Genomic DNA, 24,307 nt, shown 5'->3' with positions numbered 1-24,307 from the left:
CTTGGACATCTATAAACGACTTCATATAAATAGTTTTCTTTTTGTTTTATTTTCTTTTTCATATTCTAAAAATGATGTAAAACTTGGACAGGTTTTCTGTTTGTTCAAAATAACATTTTACCAAAAACAACCTATGCATACAAAAGGCTAAATATCTAAAAAGACTTAGGCTAAGAATATAAATAAATTGGTTACGGTTAACTAGTTGTCTCAGTTAGCTTTATATTTTGTAAAACACATACGGAAAATTCCTTGGTGTAGATGTGTGCGTAGTTAATGGAAGAAAAAGAATGGAACTCTTAACATAAGTTTGTGCTGACGACTTAAAACGATCTCGAATAAGTATAAATACGTTTGATATTAGTTGGCTCTTTAAAAAATATCAGCGAGACTTAAAGGAACGTTAAACATTAGTTCTTAGATCAGATTCCTTGGATGTCGTGCTTAGTTTGTTTTAGTTGGTTTGGTAGTTTCACATAGAAGGTACTTCAGTTGCGACTTGTTTCACACCCATCAGTTATGGGTCGTAGCTACATAAAAAACAGCCTGCTTAAGCTGCAGATTCCATCCGACGAGATATAGACAAAAGCGGATGAACTTTAACACACCTAGACTCTCCTCCTTGACAAACTTAACAACTGTAAACGCTCTCGATTTCAGGTCTAAAGCTATGCTTTGCATTGTTTAAAACAGGCTCTTCAACGTAAAGCTTTCAGGACAGTAAGATTTCGGGTGGGCTTACTTTGAATGCCAAAACAGTAATTAAATCTCTCTGCAATTTTTAACCAGTTCCAACGGTGGTGTAAAATCAGGGGTACCCCCTATAGTTTTCGAAATTCGAAGACTTGATATTTTGAACAAGCATCGCTTTGGCTTGCTCCTACAAATTTTAGTCCAACTAAACTATGGCCCACCCTTGTACAAGTAAAGCTAGGGATCTAGATCCAGCAGATCCCTACAGCAGTTCGTCGCGCCGGAAGAAACTCTCCCAGACCATCAGCTTCCTGAGATCGGGCACGTCGATCACCTTCAGCTCGTCGGATATGTTAAGGCACTTCAGCTGGTGTTTCTCGACGGCCGCCAGATCGACGGGCTGCCAGAGGTCCTCCTGCTCGGGATCGAAGTTGGGGTTCCCGCACGCGGCGAAGTGGGTCCACAGCCCCACCAGCCGCTCGATGCACTTGTACTCCCGCGTGTGGTTCTTCAGCTTCCGCGCCAGCGAGTTGTAGAACAGGTAGGAGAGGTCGTCGCCGTGGCACGTGCCCCGCACCTTCTTGCCGCAGCTCAGGATGCGCAGGTGGTTGAAGTGCTTCGAGTCGAAGTCGAAGCGGTACAGGTACGTCGGCGCACCGCCGGCGTACTGCAGGCGGGACAATACTGTGCGGTAGATCGGGAACCAGAAGTACTCGTGCGAAACCATCTGCAGAGAACGGAAAAAACAGAGATTATTTACTTGCAAAAATAATTTACTCTTGAAAACCCCTAATCTGGACAATTTAAATGTATTAAATTAAATTTCGTATATTTTAATTTTTAGTCATTAAGTTTACTTAAATATTTTTATTAAGTCAGAATATCATTTCTCAAAACAAGTTTCATGTATGTATAGCCCAAGGCTCAAGCAAACATTTCTGAGAAACATTTAGAGTCCCCAATAAGTTGTTATCGCTACATTTTGTATAAAGTGAATTCATAGAATTAGCAGATTTTTTCATTTCAAGAATATCAATCTAACAAACTATTTCCGCTGTATTCATTCTTAAGGCTTTTTGTTGTCCGCCTATCTTTGTGATAGCGTTCTCCATAAATGTTATTAGTTAGCATTTAAAACCCACCTGGAGGTATTCGTGCAGAGTTTCCAGACTCGGCGTTTTGTCGCCGTAGTAGCACTGCCTCAGTTGGTCGCCGTACTCCCGGCAAAGGGCACTTTCCCTGTCCATGTTCAACTCAATGGGAACCACGAAGCGGCAGTCGTCCAACTCGTTCAGACACTTGGGATTCGACTTGGTCTCGGAGTACAGCAGCAGGCCCTCGTTGGAAACACCTCCGATGATCAGTGGGATGTTGTTGCTCCAGGCGGTGCGCATCATCTCGATGGGTTTCGTGGGAACCACGCAGTGGCTGGTTACATAGGGCTCGATAACTGGGCCAAAGGAGAAGCCGATCCGCTCCTTCTTCTCCTCATCGATGCACAGCTCTCCATTTGCCTTGATTATATCTGATCCCTTGGCACTTTTCAGGAACTCCCACACATCCCGGGTGTTGTTTTCCCCAGTGTAACCAGCTTGGACAGCCAACCGATATGGCCAGTTCCTCTGGGGAGTCACCGCCCAGGGGGAAAGCGTGTTTCCCGACATGCAGATGGCCTTGTGGAAAAGCCCGCGTGTCTGCTCCGTGATCATCATGTAGTGGACCGAGGCACTTCCGGCACTGTCCCCGAAAATGGTTATGTTCGCCGAGTCTCCTCCAAAACGGGAGCAGTTGGCCTTCACCCATCTTAAAGCCAACACTTGATCTTTTAAGCCAGCATTGCCGGGAACATCAAGCTCTGGATCGTCCATGCAGAGGAATCCTATAAAGTAATTAAATTTTTGGGCATTTTTCTTGATTAAAACTGTATAGTCTATCTAACCTAGTGGTCCCAATCTGTAGTTGATGGAAATAACCACCACATCCTCGCGCAACAAGTAATCTGGACTGTAGCATTCTCGCGATGCCTCGCCAAACTGGAAGCCACCTCCGTAGATCCAGACCATCACAGGCATGGGTTTGGTGGGATATAACTAGGATAGAAAGAAGAATATTTACTTAATGTTTATGTTTGCATAATGCATAATGTAATATAATTTCCTTATACAGCTTCTTATCTATCTATCTTTTTATCAATCTCAAACTCATGAAAGGTTGTTTATGAAAGAGACTTTAACCAATTCTTTAAACTATAAGTATATAAATTGTTGTAACTGAGAGGATATTTCAAACCAATATTTATATACAATTATTTTGAATATTTTGTCCTATACTCACGTTCTTTGTGTAGACATTGAGGTAGAGGCAGTCTTCGGAGCCGTCGGTCATCTCGAAGACGAAGTGCTTCTGGAGGGGCTTCGGGCCCTGGGAGGTGCAGCTCTTGACCTCCGTCCAGACCTCTGGGGGCTGGGGGGCCTTGTAGCGGAGCTCACCCACCGGAGGCTTGGCGAAGGGGATCCGCTCGAAGCTGAAGTACGACTGGCCGTAGATGGACTTCCGCTTGACGCCCTTGATGGGTCCGTAGGTGGTGCTGACGACAGTCTTTTCGCTGGTCCTGTAGCGCCGCTGTTGGACCTTGAAGTCAACCATTCTGCAAAAGAGGAGAAGGAAGCCATGAAATTAAGGGATTTAACAGCATGATTTAAACATCCCCCCAAAGGATCTAAGCCTAATCAGCGGAAAAAGAATTCGCGGCCATTAATCAGAGACAATAAACGACGTCAGCTCTGCCGATATTGATGGAGGCGTCTTTTCCGTTTAGTGTTCTGCTGATAAGTTTAATTTTTTATCAGCCACCGGCTGACGGGCCAGGTGTGCGCCATTTATCAGGCCTCTGTGCTTTTTCCCCCGGGTTATATTAAATCAGAATGCGATATTTTGTTGCTCTTCTGTCTTTGATTTTTGCTTTCGGCTTATTTATTTTGAGCAGCGTTCAAACAAAATTCGACGCGCCCTGGTATCAAGAGATAAACAAAGCGCTAGCCAAACAAATTTTCAGGTAATTTTTTGAGTTGTGTAAGTCGTTCAACTTGAGTGGAGGAATTCAAGGGTAGAGGCCATTGAAATCGAAAAGATACTTGGCAATCTGAACTAACAAACTGACCTGTTTGTTTATTAAACCTGCCATATCATAAAACTGTTTTAGAAGTTCAAGGCAAGAACGCATAAAATAAAAAATGTATTGAAATGGCATAGAACACTGTGGAATTTTTTTTTGGGGAACTATTAACCTATTTAGTCAGATGTGCAATTTTGATTGTCTAATTTAAGACACCAAGGTTAATTGATAAGGTGTCCGAAGAACTCATAGATTTAGTACCCTCCTTAATAATGATTTCATAGGTGCGCGAATACAAATATTTGTACCCGAGGGACCCATCCAATTTTAGATCACAAAGAGGGGGCTTTTGTTTATCGCCTTCCATATTGGGAAAGTCATGTATTCAAAATAAAACCGTTTCTGTCATTATTTCCCCTTTCAAACGAATGATGCAAAGCAGAAAAGTTTCGATCGGTTTTGTGAGCTCACCGGCTAAAGAAACGTGTTTCAACTTTTAATTAATGCCTAGGTGAGTCCGAGTCTGTCATAGGCAGAGGAGATAAAACCACAAGCTATATCTGAGAGATCTGTCACACTCTTTGTGTTCTTCGCTTTGCGGTTGTTTGCAAATGTCATGAGCAGCAGAGCAACCCCAAGGGTAGCGAAAATATATCAAAATTTGTGTTTATTAATAGCCGGAACGAGCTGTTGCCCATTTTTCGGTCGAGTTGGAGGCAAAGCCCCAACGCATGATGTGAATAATACATCCGGAGCAATTCGGCTGCTACTATCTTAGAATGCGCCCTTGAACTTAGCTCTGGAAATTGTTATGGCAAAGAAGCGCTTAAGCTAATGGTCGGCACCTATAAAAAGAGGGAAAGTCAATATAAATAATGTTTATGACAGCTCTGCCCCTGGCATTAAAATTGTGTCCTAATGCCGGGCTTGCGTGTGGCAAGGTCGTTTCTCAATTGGGGTCCTTTAACGCACCCAAATGGGGCGAGCTGACCATTGGGCCATTTTTAAAATGCTGAAAGCTCATGGGACTTACATGTATCCTTTGCCCATGGTTAATTTTATTTTCATTAGACGGAAAATAAACAAATTACGAAGGGTGCAGATAGTCAAATTTTGTGTTAACTCATTTTCTGGTACTCAAAATTGCAATTTTCTGCTAAACGATCACGGGTGTCACAACTGATTTATGTGTTATTCTTGGCCTCTGCAGCGATAAATTTAAAGCAAAGTAAACAAGAAAATTCTGTTGCCCTGGAATGGGAAATTTTCAGCTGCTTATTAGCAACAAGTGACGACAGCTCCGAAAAAAGAAACTCATTTTTTTAGACTTAAAGACAAACAAACTTTGTCCCGGATATTATTATTGTTTTATAAAAGAATGTTGCTTCGAATATAAATATATTGTATAAATATATTAGTTAAGATAAGAGTATGATTTTAAATATGAAAATAACCAACAGAATAATTTATGATCATATGAAGTAATTAGTATAAATAGCACTAAACGTTTCCCAAAAACAAAACTGTTTGTTATTATTTTTTTTGAGTTTGCACGTACCCAAGCTAAAAAAAAGTCTTGAAAATGGAGCAAATGACATTTCATAGCACAGTTCACCTTATCAACATAATGCTTGGAACATTTTTCAAAAAATCCTGAAGTTTGTGATTATCATATTGCACTGAGGGGCGAGATAAGCCCGGCTTATGTCACATATGATTCAATTAGTTCGAGAACACACCCGTAATCTTCCCGGCTGAGCGTTATCAGCTAGACGCAGAACAAATCCGGCACGCGATAGAGGGAAATGTGAGACCATTTAATCTAAGGCTACATCAAATGTTGTCTGACCGACTGACTGACTGACAGACATTCATGGCCATGATAGTTTCTTGAAAAAGTCAACACCACGCGAGAATTATGATTACTGCTCACATTAAAGTAAATACATTAAACAGCGAGAACTTAATTTCCGCCTCGGAAGAGCCATAAAAGTTGGCTTCTATTTCTGGACACTTTACATGGCCAAGTAGGGAACTTTTGATGACCTTGGCAAGGCTGCAAAAGCTCTGTGCGTGGACTGCAGAATGAAAGCTCCGTCAACATGAATGAAATAGTTGTAATCGAGGACAAAAGCCTACAAAAAGGTTGAGCTTTCATTGTGGTCTAGCTGCAGGTCAAGGAGCTATCTCGAGGATGTTTTGGGTTGGAAATAAGGCGAAGCTAAAATATTTACAAGCAGTTAAGACTGCCTTTCCATAAGTTATTGTACTTATCAGGATGTTAAATGAGTAATTTTAAAAAGTATGAGCTCATTACTCAAATATTGCATATAATTACCAAATCAAGATACAAATAATGGAACTGGAAAGAATTATTAATAAATAAGAAGTTAATTATAATTTAATCGACACTGAATGGGGTTAATACATTTAATGAACAACTCAAACTCATTTGCGTCTTTTAATTTAATGAAAAATGCGCTAAATTTTGAACTCATTCATTGAAACACCCTCATAATACATTTTATGTACACATACAAATTTATCATATTGCTTGCTTTTGTCGCGGCAATTCTTTCATTCTTTATTCATTAAAAAAATTGTTTTCCTCGCACAAAAGCTTCGCTAAAAAAATAATAGAGAAGAGAAAATGCGGCAAAATTAAATGAAATTGACAAGTCGAGAGGAGTGTTTGTTTGTGTGTGTGTGTGTGTGGGCGGTAGATAGAAGGCGAGCACGGACGACGAGCGACACAAGTTCACATTTTTACAAACGAATTTTTGTGCCGCGTTGTACGCGACGTATGCGCAACGTCAAAAATGAAACGCACCGAACAAAGAAAACTAAGAAGCACATTAGTCTTAAAACAATAAATTTCTTAAGACTAAGCAGCTGACCGATGCAGAGAATGTCGCTTAAGAGAATGTTTTGTAAGTTGATTGTATTGTAAATGAGTTAAAATTAAAATAATAGAGGAGATTCTCAGTCTTGAAATCCAAGAGGATATACGTTTATTCTTATTGAGGTTCCACAATATACTGATTAGAAGAAGATACTTTGAAATATGTTAACTATTTGTAACCTAGTGAAATTATTTCCTAATACGACCCATCTAAGTTTAGTTTCAATGCTAGATTCCCTTTTGAAATTCTATGCTTTTGCCTTAGAAACTACTTTCGCTTTTGGTCTCCAGCCAAAATAATGGCTATCCGAATGAAGATGTTCAGTGCATCCATGTAAATGGCCAGGGCGTGATTGATTGGATCATACAGCGTCTTGCTGTACTGGGGATGCATCTCCGCGGACTTGACGATTCTCTGCGTGTCGTACAGAAGGAATCCGCTGAACAGGATCAGTCCGCCGTACAGGGACATGCTGGCCAGCCCCGCCCCCACCGCAGTGGTGGGCGGCAGCCACATGGAGGCCAGCGAAGAGGCGAAGACCACTCCCAGTCCGATGGCCAAAATGCCGCCCATGTGCAGGAACTTCTCGCTGGGAGCACAGGCAGCCACAGTTGAGAGAGCTCCCACGACTCCACCGGTGTAGAGCAAGGCCTTGGTCAGAATGGGTCCCCCCAGAAGGCAGATGGGCGCCAGGACAGCACCTAAAACGGCACAGTGGACCAGCCAGGCCATCTGCTTGGCCCCGAATCCCGGCTCGTATTCCATACCCTGGGCAACAGCGCCACTGAGCATCACCAGTCCCAGGGTCACCAAGGAGGCAATCCACCCGGAACGCGTCATCAGGGACATTATGGCCTCCGATTGGAAGCAGCCGAAGGCCGAGGCAGCTGTCACCCCGCAGGATGCTCCGAAGTAGGCGTAGGTGGCTCGGATTCTATCCCTCACGTACTGCGGCCAAACGGTCGAGTGATCGTAGATGCTCGGTTGGTTGGAGAGTCCCAATCCGTAGTAGCACAGACCTATGAGACCCATCAGGGCTGCCCCTGCAGCAGCTCCCTTTCCCATGGAGTAGGCATTCTCGCTGGGAGGTCCCATCATGCGATCCTTAAGCGAAGGTCCTCTGGTTCGACTCTCCAGTTGAGTGCGGTCGCGATCCCTCGACTCCCTGGAGTACTTCCTCATTGACAGCAGTTGTAAATCCTTCTTGAGTGCCGCTGATTTGATGGGATTCTTTGGAACACCACTTCTCATCGAAGGCTGGCTGGAGCTCCACAGACGAGGACCTCCTGATTGGTTCAAAAGGCGCAGCGATCGTCCTGGCAGCACATGGGTCAAACGGGCCAAAAGCATCTCGAAAGTGTACTCGATACTATTTCTATACTAAAATGTTTTCTTTGGCTTTGTCAGAGTTTTTAATGAAATGTCTAGTGTAACATCAGCAAAATGGCGCAGAGGAAACCCCACAAGTTGTGTGTTGCAGAGCCAAAGATTCTGAATATGTACAATTTAGCAAAACAAATTTTGAGACAAGACTGACTAAGTAGATTTATTTTGTCAGGGCAACTTGGTTGTAGTAATTGTTTTATGAGAGCTATAATTAAACTTATTTATGGTCGGAAATATATAACTTTTTTATTAGTTATCTATATTGTTTTATTATCTTTCGTTATCACCTTTCTACCTCTTGCGAATAATTATTTAACATAGGAAATGAGCATTCGCTACTGAAAGAAAAAATACTTTTTCCGCTTTAAACGAGATCAATCTAGCGAAAACGAGATGCGAGAATCTTCAAGAGATATTTTTATACCTCATAACGAATTTTTGCACGTGCCCCTAAAGAAACGAGAATTCCCAGCCAAGATTGTCTGTAATTGAAGGTTAATTGGCAGCCAAGCGATGAATTTGCTGTGTCAATTGATCAAACCAATGACTAAAATTGATTTCAACCAATAAATAACAAATTGGAAATGACCAAATTTTAATTTCAAATACTTAAAGGCAGGCCATTTATTGAACGAAAGTCACAAATACTTTGTTTGTGAGTTCACAATTTATGTGTGCAAAATTGATTGAATGTGGGCTGTGTGAATTCATTTTAAACATTTTCAACCGACAAAAAAAAAACGATTTAAATATGCAAATGAATGCAGAATTGAAATATATACAAAATTGTTTGTGATATGGCGTCATAATATTGCAAAATATACGAGAGATATCAATGGAAGTTTTTTTCTTCAGTAAATACTGTGAGATAAATGACATTTCAACTTAAACAATAGAAAGCAAAATCGTGCTAGCTTTTTGGAATATTTGGCTACAAATATTGGAAATAACTAATAAAACATTTTGGAACTGACATTCTACTCGCTACAATTCGTTTTGGTGGAGATTGAAGTCCAATGAAATCATCAAATGAAGGGGCCAGAAACGAAACCAGTTGGCCACCAAACCAAGCTGATCTCATTCAACACCATTCCCATTCTTTGCGAAACGTCAAACACTTTTTTTGCACACTAGCCCAAAATGTGAGTCAGCCTCTGATGGGTTTACTAGGTTTACACAATACAATAATTTACATACATCCCGCAGACATCTGGGAGCGGGTTTGCGGAGGCATTCTAGTTTGCTACCTAATTATTTGCGCAGTTTAAGTGTCGGCAAAAAGCCCACAGACAAAAGAGAGAGCTAAAGACCCCAACCAAACACAATCGACTCACACAACGATGGCTGTATCTGTGTGAGCTACGGCTACTGTGTTAGTAGGTATCTATGTTTGCTCATAATGAAGACGAACTACATTTTTATAGAACCAATAGAGATCACCTGCGAGCAGTAGCTTTGAATTCGTAACTAAATAAGTATTTATCCTTATAGAGAATATCTAGATATATATATTTTCTAATCACAAAAAGTAGTGTTTCAAAAAGTTTCAAAGCGTTTTTACCTGTGCAGATAAACGGTGAGAATATATTTAGATACAAAAACCAATGCATTGCTTGAAATCATTTGAATTTTTCATTGTTGTTTTATGGTTTTGCTTAATTGTTTTGAAGTAGATAATAGACTGTTGCTAATTGAAAAGCTACATTTTAAATTCAAATTTGATTTCATGGTTTTCCAAATATGGCACCACTTAATAACTAGTTGCAAGTACACTATTTAAAGGTTTCTGAATCCAGTTAAGCATTTTGTACCTTTTTAGGTAGTATAGTATGTAAGCACCCTTCATTTTCCACCTGCCTTCTGTTTTTGTTGTTTACTCGTACATAATTAAATATGTATGCGTGTTTTCCGTAAGGATAGCCAATCCCTCGGGTAGGACATTGTAAACAGCTGCTCAGAAATATCGAAGCAATTTCAAGGGCCCCCAGCTGCTTAGTCAAAAAAATTGTATTTGCCGAGCATAAATATTTTCCAGAGGGGTTGTTATGGGAATATTTTTACGGGAGGTACAGGTATTCGGAACTCAGAGCACACTTTAATGTTCTACTACAGAGCTGTTCGTAAATCATAAATATGTCATTTTTTACCCTTGGCTTGTGGAGGTGTGCAGTTGAATTCTGTAGTTTGCTTCATTTAGGATGACACAATGCGCTGATGTCATGTGCCTTGTATAATTGGAATTCTTTTCACTCGACTCTTAGCTAAGCAAATTAAATGATTTAAAGTGCAGTATAAACCAAATTTTATTGCCTAACCCAGTAAGGAACCGGCTACTTTGTTGAACAGTTTAATGAGATACTTGACTTTCTTCAATAAGTATATTTATTTTGTCAACTTACTTGAGGCCAATTTTGAACTGATCAAATGCTGCCATGGAAGACATGTTGCTTCTTTTTAGCTTTGTCTTTTCGGCACGTTTTCAATCAAGAGCTGCTTTTCAAAAGCAGCAAAAACAATTTCGTTTGGTTTTAATAAATTTCAAAAATGTGTTGGCTTTTGTGTTGCTTTGATAAATATTAAAAAAATGTTTTTATAAAAATTGTTTTGGTTTTTACGCCTAACCGAGTTGAGGAACTGCCAGCTGTTGGATGGCCTTGCAAGGACTGCGTATATCAACAAAAATCTGAGCTTTATGTCCTGCGCACAAACACACGCACACGCGTCGATAAACACGCTGGAAAACGAAAACGCAGGATGTGGAAATTCCGGAACTAGCTGCTATCTGCTATCACATTACTTTTGCTCGTGTCGCGGAATTAACTTGTGTAAATCGGCTTGCTCGCTATTGTTGCCCGGTGGTCTTTTATATAGTTTGTGGCGTTTTGTGGGCGGTGGATAGTATTTGATTGCTATGGGTAGTTTGGCATTTGTTGCCGTTACGCGTCCGCTTGGCGTGAAGGCAGCTCGTCAACTGCCCGCCAAAGCACAAAAAGTTCTAAGCGTGGCGAAAAGCTTTTCGGACGCACGCGAAACATAAAAGCGTTTCTCGGTAGACGCGGGAGATACCGCGAACCTTTATCTACAAATCGGTAGTGCCGCAATTATGTGAACTGGAACACTCTTATTGAACTGACTCACTGCCAATTACTCGGCACGAAATTCAACTTTGTCCTGCCGCACATATCCACTTTATCACTGTCTACACAAGAACGCGAAGATAGCGCTAATCGTATTGATTCGCACTGGGGAACAAGTTGTGATTTCGCTGATTCGACAACATTTTTTCGGTTGGTTCTTTTTTCTTTGATGGGGGTGTCATACGCCAGTAATCTTTTATGGCCCACTCATGGTTTGATAAGGGCGCGTGGAATCGATTGCACGAGTGAGTCATATTTTATGGAGGTGACTTCTTGGAAGCTGTTATCAGGATAGAATCACTGGGGACTTTTAGGAGTTATTCATTAAGTTAGTTCATTTGCAACATAAAATTATTTATTATAGTTATATTAAAGTAATATTATTAACCTATATCTATTAATGTTTTGGGAATTGTTAATAAATAAGTGTGCAGATTCTCTGCCTTTTTTTTAAAATTATTTTTCAAAACTAGCATTCTTATTTGGTTTTATATTCTTATCAAACAGTTTTCCAAGTAACATTCTTAGTCGTACAATAATGTTTGGACGCCTTCCCATTGCTTCATCCTAGTTATCCCTTGCGTCAAATTAGAATGTACACCAGGAAGTCCCCATTTCCTCTAATAAAGTCATTCATTACAAGCGTGTTACTCTTTTTGGTTTCCCATTGGAAGCTAAGTAAACAAGAAAACAAGAAGGGCAAAAACAAAATACAACAAATCAGGATAAACACAGCTGACTGAAGGAGCTGACTCCTGTTGCTGCTAAAAGCTGTTTTCCTGGCTTAACTCAATCCAAGGAAAGCTCTGCTGGCAAGCTTTTACTGCAAAGCTTTCAACTGAAAAACTAATTTTGATTTTTATTACTATGTTTTTCGATTTGGTCTGCCTCAAGTAATTGACTCTAGTTATGGTCAGTTCTAGTTTGCGGTTTAGATTGTCACGCAAGATTACACCTAATCAAATTATGGGCTTAAACAAGAATTTATTTATACACAAAAAAAAAAATTGTTTATAATTTCTTAATAGATTTGTGTCTAACGTACTAAAGCAGGCGATATACAAAGAGATTTAACCGAAATGAGAGAATACGAAATGTTTTCCAAATTTTCTTTTTTAAATATCAATTGTATTGTTCATTTGAAAATACTGACTTACCAATTAAAATGTGATCCCAATTTTTGAATTTACAGAAATAAGACTTAATAATTTTTTTATGTGCATGCTTATAAGAGCGGCGACAGATTTGTTTATATTATGATATGCTAAATAAATAACCTTGGCCGGGGGTAATATAAACTCTCGTGACTTTTGGCGCTTATGTTGCCATGCGCTTTTCGCTCGTTGAGCTTTTCAATCAGATCTTGCTTCTATATAGCTCACTCCCATTCGGATTAAAGTTTTCTCTCGATTTATCTCTGGATTCTTCTCTGTGAGCGATCGCGTGCTCTGGGGTCAGCACGTTTTTTCGCTATACGTACGGATGGTTCTCTAATTCATTTAAATCAATTTAAATAAAGTTGTTTTTTTTGTGCAACTCAGCAACGACTATTTCTGGCATTGTCGGACCGTCATTGTTGTTAGATTTCAAATGATTTTAATTAAGCCAAACTGAGTCCAATCAGCACCAACTGAAAAAGTATTATTAATAGAAAAAGTTTGCTATTCTAAGTATTGTTTTGGGAGGTTCCAGTTTGCCATATTCATGTATGTATGGTTATGTTTGTATGTATGTTGCTCTGTTATTCGGCTTATCATGTTTACAAAATTTAGCAAATTCCCCAAAATAGTGAACTGGTAGTACAATTTTTTTGTTATCGTGTTTTGAATATCTCTTTTAATGCCAAAAGATGTGATAAAAAAAAACAAATCACGCAATTTTAAATATTCTATTACCGAGAATATTTTTCTATTCATTGGAAACTAAATTTCATGGAAAAATGTAGCGATTTTTTCTGCTGTTATGCGTCAAAATATTTTACAGCTTACCGTTTTGGACTGGAATTCGGGAGAGCGATTAAATGTTCTTCCCCAAAACAAAAATATGGATGACCCACAATAAATTCCTGGAAATTTCTTTGCTTGCGTCTCACCGTTTCCCGGCCAAAAATTGGTTAAGAAAATGTTAACGGAATATCAAATGTCCAGGAGCTGAGTTGAAACAACGTGACAGCTCAGCGGTTCAAGTCGCACATGATAATCATGAGCATTTCGCGCCGCGCAACAATTGCCTCATGAATTTTTCAAAGGCAAATCAAATCAAAGTGGACCCTCTGCAACGCCCCTCATCAGTGTCCCCTTTTTCCGACTCGGCGAAGTCATAATTTTCCGGCAGTTCGCGTGACTTTTCCATGCCATTTCGTGACTTGATTACAGCGCACGGTTAACATGCGCCCTTGTTTTTGTTTTCGGTTGTACAAGGATAATTGGGGGAGGTCGTGGGGTGAAGATTTCCCCGAGCCATCAAAGCGCCATTCCCCTTCTTCGGTTCTGCACGTGACACAAAACTATTGTCTGTGATTTTAAAAACTCAAACAAAAACTTCTGACACACTTTAAGGCAAAGGCAGCACCCACGTCTGGCTCGAATTGAGGGGACTAAATGAAATGGGATAGCTCGTTGAAAGGAATGCCTTTTAATGGTATTGATACTTGCGGTTCGAAAGAATGTACTAAGTGCGAAGTAAAATGGGAAATTTAATTTAATCTGCTAAGGTTGTGGAGAAATAATTGCTATGTGACTAGAGTCATAGAATGGAATTTCTTAAAAGAGGGATTAGTGAAAAATTAAGAGTCTTAAACACTGCGCTTTATAAAAAAACTTTATTATGGTTCTTATAACATAATTTGAAAAAGAAATTCATGTTCATGAAACACTTTTTATTAAAAAATGGCACTAGCATTCATTAAGAAATGCCAATGCCCTAGCCCAAATTTGTAAACTTTGCCGAAAGAGTACATTTTGCCTAAAAGTACCCAACAATAAATAGTAATTTAATACGTCAAGCTACAATAGGATATCTAGGCAATACGCTTAAGTTTTAGATACCAAGTAGAACATTCTTTTATCGCTTACCTATTAAAGATTTGGTTTTCAATTGGAGAATTAAAAGCTTTAAATAATGTCTATTTCTAAATATATAACCCCAAAACGCTTGTTTCAGTCGTCATAAAAATTCATAAAAGTATAAATGTTATTTATCTTTTTTTGATTTATAAAATTTTGCATTCGTTCAAAGCTGGCGAAAGTCTAAACGTCCAATAAAATTCTTTATGGACGTGTGTGCTTAATAAGCCTGAAATTATAATACAGGCCATTTGTTTCCATTTCTAATAATACGAATCATACCTCGCGGCAGCCACAAAAATTAGATTGCGAAGTTTGAGCAGCCCCAAAAAGCTGGCCCGAGAAACAAGTTAAACTAAACTCGCAAAAAGTACAACATTTGCTAAGCACCTGTAAACAATAATTACGATATTACAGCATAAACAAAACGCCGAAAATCCCGTTGTTGGGCAGAGGTCAACGGAAGTCAACGCAACCGAGCTCAGTAAATTTTAAGCACGTGTAAGTTTTTAATTACAATTAATGGTCGGGCGGACGGGACGCAGGATGACAGGCTTTGCTGTACGTATGTATGTGTGTATATGTATGTGCATTGTGTTTTTAGCGGCCTTTGAAGTTTCCATAGATACTAACACACAAGCGAAACAGTGCTTGATATAATTTTAAAATAGGTGGGGGCCTACAATGTACATGTGTGCTTAAATATATATTTGCGGCCAGGTGTGCGCGGCTTTCGGTTTTGTCACTTGACAGCCATCATCTGTATGCGTGAGTGTGCCTCGTTTTTGTGCAGGTGTTAATATTGTCATGTGTGAGCGCTTAAGTATTTTTAATATCATAACATGTTGCATACTTTATGGGGGTTTCTGAATGGACTTAACCCAAACTCACATGCTGGCGTGATTCTGTCACTCACACAACATAAATAATTCGATCAATGTTGCTGATGTGAAATTATTAAACAATAAATAAGTAAACAATTTGGTTTTTGAAATTACAAAACCTAAGCCTATTCAAATTATTAACTTTTTCCTTTTTATATATGCATTACGTGTTTCACAAACAATTCGATATGGTTGTGTAGTGTTTCATTCTTAAAAGCGAGTTTAATAAACTTAAATTAAATATATATGTCACTCAAATATAACAATAATAATAATATAAAATTATTTCTTTCTCTAAAATTCCGGCCAACGCATTTCATCCGAAATTGCTACAATATATTTCCCCTTCGCCTTTGATGGCCAATTTTCATGCAAATAAAATATTTACCGACTCGTGTTTGTGTATATATGTATGTCTATATTTTGTATATACCCTTACGGCTATGCTTTAAAAAATCGCTATTTACATGTGTTCATTTGATGTGCTTTTAAGGCCACTTCAGGGCCAACTTAGGGGCTAAGTCTAGGGCTAGGCTGTATTGCTATTGATATATGGTATTCCGATGAGGAGAGTTTGACAAATGTGGGTGGGTCTTTCAGTAAAGAAGTTCTCTATCGTAGACGCTGTCCCAAAGTCTCAGCTTTTCAGCTTCTGGCAAATCAATTACTTGCACATCGTGCGAAATATTCAGGCACTTGAAGACGTCATCCTTCCGCGAAATCGGCAGCCACGCCCCTGGAGGATGTTCCTTCTCATCGTGGGAGACCATCGGAATGTTGGGGTCCCCGGAAATGGCAAACTGAACGACCATGGAGACCAGTCGCTTAATCGTCTTGAACTCAGCTGTGCGGCGCTTCAGTTTCTTGGCCGCCGCGTTGTAGAACAAATAGGACAGATCATCCGCGTGGCAAGTTCCGCGCACTTTGCGTCCGCAGGTGATAATTCGCATTGTGTTGAAGTGCTTTGAGTCAAAATCAAATCGGTACAGGTAAGTTGGAGCCGATGGAGCGTGATGAGCTCGAGAGAGCAAAGTCCTCTGGATGCCGTGCCAAAAATATTTGTACGAGAAAAGCTGGAGGAGAGAGGATATTAATCATTTCATTAAGTTTATTACAGTGCATCAAGTTCTTACATCACTGTACTCCAAAATGGTCTTCCTGCTGGGAGTCCTGTCGCCAAAGTACAGCTCCCTAACTTGCTTCCCAAATGCCTTCTTCTGCTCCTCATTGAGGTTGGCATCCACAGGAGCCAGGTTCTCGCAATCTCCCAACTGGCAAAGTAGTTCAGGCCACTTGTTCACCTCTGGGAACATCAGGAGACCTTCGAAGGAGTTTCCCCCGATGACCATGGGAATGCTGTTGCCCCAGCAGTTGCGCATCATCTCTAGTGGGGATTTGGGGATAACGCAGTGCGGGGTTTCATAGGGTTCGATGGTGGGTCCAAAACTGAACATGGTCAACCGCTGGTGGCGCTCCTCCATGGTGATTATGTCCTCGGCCACCTTCAGCATGCTGCTGGCCTTGCATTTCTTGAGATGGGCGAAGATTTCCTTGTCGTTCGGCTCACCAGTATAACCCGTTGCCTGAGCCAAGCGATATGGCCAATTTATGTGAGTTGGGGTCTGGGCCCAGGGTGCAAGGGCAGCTCCCGACATTACGACAGTCTTGTGGAAGAGTCCTCTTGTCTGATCCGTCAGCATCATGTAGTGGGTGGAGGCCCCTCCGGCACTCTCACCGAAAACGGTTATGTTCTCCGGATCGCCGCCAAAGAACTGGCAGTTTTTCTTAACCCATCGCAGAGCCATCACCTGATCCTTCAGTCCTGCGTTTCCGGGGACATCCAGCTCCTCGTCTTCAAGGCTGAGAAAGCCCAGGGCTCCGAGGCGATAGGATATAACCACCAGAACTACGTGTTCCATCATTATGTAATCAGGACTGTAGAGATCCCGCGAAGCTTCTCCCATTTGGAAACCACCGCCATAGATCCAAACTAAAACCGGCAAGGGTCTGTGGGGATGCAACTGATGAAAAAGATAAATTTAATTAATTTAATTTGCAATCATATGGTTATACAGTTGTACAATAAAATCAAGCGGAGTAGTTCAAGAAATACAAAAAAATAGTTTTGAATGTGCTTATTTTATTTAGCTAAAAAATCCATTTTTTTCAGACTATGATTGTTAATATCAGTGAGTAATATTAAAGTGCTTCTAATTATTTATTGCTATTATTATTGATTCTTTAGAAAATAAGGTATAACAACATTTTTCGAGCTGCTTAAAAAATGCTAATAGCTTTGCCAAAGTTTAAAGAAATATAATACAAGTGTTTAAAAGGGTTACCACTTCGACTCACCTCCCTTGTGTAGACATTGAGGTACAGGCAGTCCTCGCTGCCTTGCACCTGCTTCAGGACGATGTTGACCTGGCAGGGCTTGGACCGCACCCGCGTGCACCGCTTGACCTCTGACCAGTGGTCGGGCTCCACGGGCGCCTTGAAGCGCAGATCCCCAACGGGGGGCTTGGCGAAAGGGATTCCCTCGAAGCTGTAGTAGTTGTTGCCGTAGATCGACTGCCACTTCACCCCCTTCACCTTCCCGTAAACTGTATCTGCGATGACCTTGTCATTGCTGCGCAGGCGCTGCTGGTTTGTCTTGAACTTCACGTAGCTGCAATAAGAGTTGGAAAATATTTTAAATTTGAGACGGCAGGTCAGAAACATTTTGCTGAAAATGACACCTCACGGAGGGTTCGGCAAATCGCTTTCGGTTTTGTTTGTAAACAAACGCTCGACGGCGCGTTTCCACTTTATTTTTTTTTGCGATTTTTCAATTAGCGCGTAAACAAAATTGAATATAAATAGGCAATAGTGAAAATAGAATATGTGTGGAATGTCATGTATTGTTTGATGCCCTATAAAGAAATAATGTGATCTTAATTTCTTTGTGTACTGATGAATAGGCTTTCTTATTGTTTTATTTTATTCTTGACTAAACAATTTAAGAGCTTTTAAGTGATGACAAAATTTAAAGAAAACTCTAAAGTTGACTTGCATTGTTGACTCACAATAATTTTCAAGTCAATTAATTCTAATGATTGAAATCGAACGAAAACACTTGTTCCTTAACTTTAAAAAGTACTTTTAAACAAAAACAATCAGCATGTTTCTAGAAAACCAAAGCTACCTTGTTAATTCTTAATGCCTGCTTGCTATAATATAGGAAATACCCTATTTCGCTGGAGGCACGGCCCATTTAAATTTCAAGTGCGTTTCCATTTTGGAACGTGCGCTCTAAACGACGCGTGAGTCGATCCACAACAGACCGCCATTCGCAGCCACAATATAGAAGAACTCATAAATGTCTATGCTCGTATTGGTAAACGTGAAGTGTAATAAAATAAAGAAGACGGAATGCCTAGACGCGCGAGTCAAGTGCGATGATCACAAATCATGAGAGCAAACGGGTCTACGAGTAGTAAACAGGGGCCGCGATTAATTAACAGCTGCCCACCGTCTACTTCTGGCTATTTTGCAGTGCCAGCCTTGAGAAAATTCCAGTAGAAATCTTTTTTGAGATGCAATCGGTGTGATCTATTAGAGACGAAGTGCTAATTGCAGGTTCCCAGTCGAGGTCGCGCCCTAAGATTAAGTCGTTGAATATCACATAACTTTAGTTCAGAACTGGTTTTCCATTTGTCCTCTGTTGTGACAGAATTTTATAGTTTTTACATAAGGTATTCCATATCTGCAAGGCTAATTTTATACTCTGGTTTTCAATTGTCAGACAGAAAATAGACGAGAAATTCTCACCGATACAAAATTAACAGATTTAGGAAGTCTATCAATTTTATTTCAAACATAATTGCATGTGTGCGTTTTTATTTTTTTAGAAAAATAAACTGAACGGGTAACTCAAAATATTTACAAATTAAAATACGTGTGAGAAGATGTGAGATGGAAATGAAAATGGAAAATTTCGCAAAATCAATCAATGTTTCCATGCATCAAAGCTCTGCATGCAGGTCAATGGCATTTTGCTTGAGTGCATTCAGTATTCAATATTATTTTCTCCCTAAAGGAAAATAAAGAAAATATATTATTTCATATTTTCAATCTATCAAATTCATGCAGTCGTGTGTAAAGCCATGCAGAATGTTATAAATGGCCGTTGATATTTGATCGAATTTTTGCCACTTTTTTGTGTTCCTAGCCGAAAACAATTTAAACTATTGACAATAAGCGCAGAAAAATATTCACAACAGTTTCTAGTTGACTACTCTATCGACTGGATTGCAGCCAAATTAAAAATATAAGGAATGAATATTTTATTTACATCCCGAAAGCAATGTATTGATCTGTATTTGAACCAAATTCGCATAAAGATAAAGTTCGAGCATAAAAATAAAAACTTTAAAAATAAGAAAACGTTGGAAATTTAATATTAAAACGTACGGTATAGGTAAAAGTTTAAGTTTGTTCCTTTAAAGTTAAATAATTTGCATTTGTGCGTTGAACTTCTTCGTTTTTTTTTACCTTTTTACTGCTATTTCTCTCTGTTTTTTTTTGCTTTAAGATAAGTTTTTACGCTTAACTTAAAACTTTTTGTGCTGAAGTTGCAGCTAATTATAATTGCCTTGACATTTGCCAAACGTGATTATTTCTAAATAATTTGTTAGTTGTCGCGCAAAATTATACAAATAAATGTTGGCAAATAAACGAATAATTTAGCATGTTAAACAGCCAGCCAAATGATTTATATCAGAAGGTGGCAGTTGAGTAATCTCATACTGACGCACCAGTTAGTAAGCCAGGGTAGTTTAAAATCTTATCAGTCTGCTATATGTCGATACCGATAATTGATAATTGGCTCAAGCAAGAGCGCAATGACAACAAGTTCTATGTTATCAATTTGGCTTGCTCGACATAATTCGCTTGAACTTTTTCGCACCTAAGACCTAAGGTTCTGATTTAAAAAACTGATGTGTAATCCTGAGTGGGTACAAGGTACACACCAGATGTCTGCTGATCGTTTGACAAAATTTATAGCGATGTCTTGGACGGAACTTCGTTTTGATGACGCTTTAATCACAATTTTCGATAATGCGGATGCAGAATCGAGAGCTTATCGGCGACTTCGAGTCTATTATTATTAATAGGACCCGAATGGTGAACCGGATTCGGGTCTTTGCTACAGCAGCATGAAATCTCTTGATAAGAAATGAGGCTCGGCGGGCCGGACTTCTCTTATCAGCTCGACTCAACTTGAGACACGTATGGTCATGGCAACTGAGCTGTTTTTATTTAGAGAGTGTGGAACCCGCCAATTGACCTTATTGATTGATGAATTCACTAGAGCCCAAGCCGGCACAATATTGTATTATACATTCTATGTTGCTTAATAAATATGAATATATGAATAATCTTGATACAATTTGTTTAGCCTTAACCTAGCAAAATATTGTTTCTTCTTTGTACATATTTACTTATCTTGGTTCCAAATTTTTAACACTGTGTAACAGTTTTTAAACTGGTTTTTTATAGCCATTGACTTAGATGCTCAAATTCAGTAAATATTATAATAAATGTTTAAGGCTGCATAGACTCATGTTACATATATATTTTCAGAGTTGTTTTATTTACTAGTCTTTAAATTGGAAAATATAGCTGTAGAATGATACCGATATCTTTTTAAATAAATACGATTTGACTTACTTCAGTGCAATGCGCATCTGATCGGCCACGGCTATATCGAATGACATCTTGCTGTGGTCTCACGCCGGCGGCCACAATCGAATCCCTTCCGGATATATTCGTATATATGCGGGACTATTAAATACACAATACACAATTGGCAAGCTGTTCGAACTCCCAATGAAAACAAACGCGGACGGCACACACGGAAAATCTATAAAATCGCAGGTGGGCAACGGTGCGATTGACGAGAGCTGAATTAGCTGCCGGCCCTTAAAACATTTGTTTGCACTTTTCCTGTACGGAACAACTTTAGAATTTGAGTTCCCTTCACGATATTCAATGTCACATCACTTGTTGCTGGCAGCGTAACTGCTCTGATTTCACAATTGCGGAGTAATTGAAAAAGGCACCGGACTGCGGGTAGCGAATTCCGGACTCCGGCCAGAGAATCTAAGGCTGGCGTTGCGCTTTACTCAGGGTCCGCTCGGCAACTGAGCATTTAAAGTAAGCGCCGGCTAAGTTTAGTGCCCGCCGACGCTCGACTCGCACACACACGCGCTGGCCGCTTGTCGATGATGATTTTTCCACTCGTTTGCCCATTCCGCACTGGCCACGGGGTCGTATGAGTGATATTCTAGCGTCTCTGTGTGCGCTGTGCACTCAAATGCCTTGGGCCGTTCGGTTTGCTCGAGTGGGTCCGCTTGCTGGTCGTTCTGGGCGCCGTTGTTTTGTTTGGGCGTTATCGTTTTTGTTGCTGCCGCATTGTTTATTGTTTATAGCGTTCGCCGGCACTTGGCTATCAGCCCCCCGCAGATGTTATAGGTGTTATTGCTGTTTATTGGCGGAGTTCGGGAATTCCTTGCAGGTTGATTTCTATTCTTGAGTGTATATATAAATCAATAAATGTATTTTATCAAATTGACAGTTTTATCTTCATGTTATATCCTTTGGGGTATTAATCACTATTTTTCAAAACATTGGAAAATTTATTTAAACTATTGATTTTGTATACTAAACGTTAATGTCGCTTTTCGATTCCTGCCTACTTTGGTCGCTAAATTGCACTTAAATTTTGAATTATAAATTAACTGTTTCAAATAAAATAAATAGGGCTTTAAAGTTTATTTAAGAAAGGGTCTTATTCATATTTACACTTTGAGTAAAAAAAGCTTATTGTTTTTATTTTTATAGGCTTGCTCATCATATTATAGGAACCACTTTTAATTGCACTTATACCTTTCCACAGTGAATAATAAACCAGTTTTCCGAATTGCTAATAACTCCGGTAATTTCATTAAGTGCTGTTGAGCTCAATTATACTGCCCTTAGACATGACCATGATAAATCTATATTACGCAATTAACAAAGTAACTGTGAATATCGTCATTGGCTTAAATTGTAGAGCAAAGGCATTACACGAAATCGATATAGGAACATTGCCGACCATCAGAATATACTCGCTGTAATTGAGTTATCTTCCCCTGAGAGGAAACACTAGTAACATACAGTTCGCGTAATTATAGAATATTATATCTACTTACTGCGCCATTTTCCCATTGAGCCATGCAAACTGACATGCTAGAAACAGGTTGATTTCTATATAATAATAATATGATGGCTTTTTTACTGTGCTGAGCAGAAACTTTTTTACATTTTTATATGTCAAGTTTTATCACAACTAAATTGGTCAATTAAAGTGAGCGAGAGTAATTCTCTACAGCTGACGCCGCTTTGAACTTTATTAGCTGATGGTTATTAAGATCATCTTGTTTTGACCAGAACTATGTTTTATAAATTCAAAATTCGTTGTGGTGTTTCCAAATTTAATATTTTATTGAGAGGTAGACATTGGAAGGCTTACCAATAAATTGTGCAATAAGTACATTGGGTGGTGCAATGCAATGCACTCAAGCCTATAAACAACAAGTTAGCCCTCAAGCACTTCTAATCGAGTGTCCAGACGCAATAAACTTCTGCTTTTGCTACGGTAAGAAACGGTATTAAGATTTATACACGATAATCATAGAGTAAATGGGTCTGTCACGATTTGTTTAAGACAACTTATGGAAATTATATTAGTTTGAATATTTAGGTTAATCATGTGTACATGGGTTTTGTATGCCATTAATTTCATCCTGCTCGCAAAATAAAACAAACTAAATTATAATAAAAAGGGCCCTAGTAATTTTTTATTTATTTATTTATTTTATTTTACTGCATTTAAAATAGCTTATAAAAATAAGACTTACTAAAGTTGCAATCCACTGTCTGGAGGCCTTAGTAATCATTTTTTTAAAATCAATTATTTTTTATTTTTACAAATGAATTGTATATACCAGTACCAATAAATTAAAAACACATAAGATAGATATTTTTCATTAGTGAAATTTTTTTCGTTAAAAACATTTTTTTGCACTTTACGATTTTAAATCTATAAATAACATACACTATTAGAGTAAACTACGCAGATACTTGATTCCGGATTTTCCTTGATTTTCCATTTCAATTACAATACTTACAATTTTGTTTTATACGTGCGATTAAAAACAGGTTTATTAATTACGTATTGACAAAATAGGAGGGTTTCTGTTATGACCCAATGGCATCAGTTATATCACTTAAAACAAGAACAAACTCTGCGTGGCAGGTTGCGATTAATGGCCTAAACTTTATTTAATTTTGAAGTACAAACAATGGGAACGGTCAGCTGACCTCACTCCGGTCGCTTCTCCGCGTTCTTCTTGGTGAACTGCTCAGCGGTCTTCATGAACTTCTTGTGCTCCTTCACGAACTCCTCGGCCAGGTCAGAGCGGAGCGGATGCTCCGGCTCGGGGTCGTGGACGATGGCGATGAGGGCCTGGAGGACCTGCGAGGTGCGCGTCGTCGGCTTCCAGTTGTCGGTGCTGATGATCGGCAGGCAGACCTCGCCCTTCTCGTCCACGTTCGGGTGGTAGATCTTCGTCTTGAAAAGGATCTTGGGCGGCATGAAGGGGTACTGTGGCGGGAAGTTGATTTCGATGCGGAAGGCGCCCTTGTTGTACGGCGGCTTCTCCGGAACCAGAAGACCCGTCCACATCAGCAGGGACTCGTCGCTGCTCTCGATGTTCCGCAGAGTGCTCATCTTGGCCTCAACCAAGTCGGAGAGCTCCCGGGTCAGTCGACGAGTGGCAGCCATTCTCGGTCGGAGTTCCTTTCCTTTGTTTTCCGTGCGCGTCGAAAAAAACCTTTTAATTTGTAAATGTTTTAAAATGTATTTTCCCTATAGCTGACAGCTAAGTCGAAATGTCGATCCTTATTCACACGAAGGAGAAGAATCAAAAGTTCGATAGACTAAATTTTCTCTGTTCGATAATGTGACTTTAAATGAATCTTAAATTTGTTGTATATTTTTAGGGTGTGGTTTCTGTCACCAAAAAAACTCAAGTTTGAA

At 39.5% G+C, this 24,307-nt stretch overlaps 4 protein-coding genes across 4 annotated transcripts; all 4 read right to left on the bottom strand.

The window, feature by feature from the left end:
- Window positions 1-26: 26 nt before the first annotated feature.
- On the bottom strand, window positions 27-11,055 carry LOC108096119 (esterase B1). The gene is made up of 5 exons (XM_017197495.2): window positions 10,497-11,055; window positions 3,028-3,340; window positions 2,633-2,783; window positions 1,836-2,572; window positions 27-1,420 (listed from the first exon to the last, which is right to left on the bottom strand). Exons 1-5 carry the CDS (start codon window positions 10,538-10,540, stop codon window positions 956-958), a joined length of 1,710 nt encoding a protein of 569 aa, XP_017052984.1. The 5' UTR covers window positions 10,541-11,055; the 3' UTR covers window positions 27-955.
- LOC108096123 (growth hormone-inducible transmembrane protein) lies at window positions 6,788-8,269 on the bottom strand. Its single transcript, XM_017197500.1, has one exon. The coding sequence runs from the start codon at window positions 8,059-8,061 to the stop codon at window positions 6,979-6,981; it is 1,083 nt and encodes a 360-aa protein (XP_017052989.1). The 5' UTR covers window positions 8,062-8,269; the 3' UTR covers window positions 6,788-6,978.
- Window positions 11,056-15,580: 4,525 nt separating the features above from the next.
- Window positions 15,581-21,883, bottom strand: LOC108096117 (esterase B1). The gene is made up of 4 exons (XM_017197492.2): window positions 20,896-21,883; window positions 17,539-17,851; window positions 16,317-17,204; window positions 15,581-16,256 (listed from the first exon to the last, which is right to left on the bottom strand). The coding sequence occupies exons 1-4, from the start codon at window positions 20,940-20,942 to the stop codon at window positions 15,780-15,782; spliced, it is 1,725 nt and encodes a 574-aa protein (XP_017052981.1). The 5' UTR covers window positions 20,943-21,883; the 3' UTR covers window positions 15,581-15,779.
- Window positions 21,884-23,525: 1,642 nt separating this feature from the next.
- Window positions 23,526-24,194, bottom strand: LOC108096125 (ubiquitin-conjugating enzyme E2-18 kDa). Its single transcript, XM_017197502.2, has one exon. It carries the CDS (start codon window positions 24,050-24,052, stop codon window positions 23,591-23,593), a length of 462 nt encoding a protein of 153 aa, XP_017052991.1. The 5' UTR covers window positions 24,053-24,194; the 3' UTR covers window positions 23,526-23,590.
- Between the last annotated feature and the right edge of the window lie 113 nt (window positions 24,195-24,307).

The sequence above is a fragment of the Drosophila ficusphila genome, unplaced genomic scaffold (assembly GCF_018152265.1).
Source record: "Drosophila ficusphila isolate 14025-0441.05 unplaced genomic scaffold, ASM1815226v1 contig_791, whole genome shotgun sequence".
NCBI lineage: Eukaryota > Metazoa > Arthropoda > Insecta > Diptera > Drosophilidae > Drosophila > Drosophila ficusphila.
This window is presented reverse-complemented; position numbering and strand designations above follow the sequence as displayed.

Bases quoted from the DNA above. Each gene is read 5' to 3' on its own strand.
- LOC108096125 (XM_017197502.2), bottom strand. From the start codon at position 24,052: ATGGCTGCCACTCGTCGACTGACCCGGGAGCTCTCCGACTTGGTTGAG.
- LOC108096117 (XM_017197492.2), bottom strand. From the start codon at position 20,942: ATGTCATTCGATATAGCCGTGGCCGATCAGATGCGCATTGCACTGAA. The intron at 17,852-20,895 runs GTAAGTCAAATC...CTCTTATTGCAG, and splicing joins CAGATGCGCATTGCACTGAA to CTACGTGAAGTTCAAGACAA. The intron at 16,257-16,316 runs GTAAGAACTTGA...TCTCTCCTCCAG, and splicing joins CCATTTTGGAGTACAGTGAT to CTTTTCTCGTACAAATATTT.
- LOC108096123 (XM_017197500.1), bottom strand. From the start codon at position 8,061: ATGCTTTTGGCCCGTTTGACCCATGTGCTGCCAGGACGATCGCTGCGC.
- LOC108096119 (XM_017197495.2), bottom strand. From the start codon at position 10,540: ATGTCTTCCATGGCAGCATTTGATCAGTTCAAAATTGGCCTCAA. The intron at 3,341-10,496 runs GTAAGTTGACAA...CCTCTTTTGCAG, and splicing joins CAGTTCAAAATTGGCCTCAA to AATGGTTGACTTCAAGGTCC. The intron at 1,421-1,835 runs GTGGGTTTTAAA...CGTTCTCTGCAG, and splicing joins CTCTGCACGAATACCTCCAG to ATGGTTTCGCACGAGTACTT.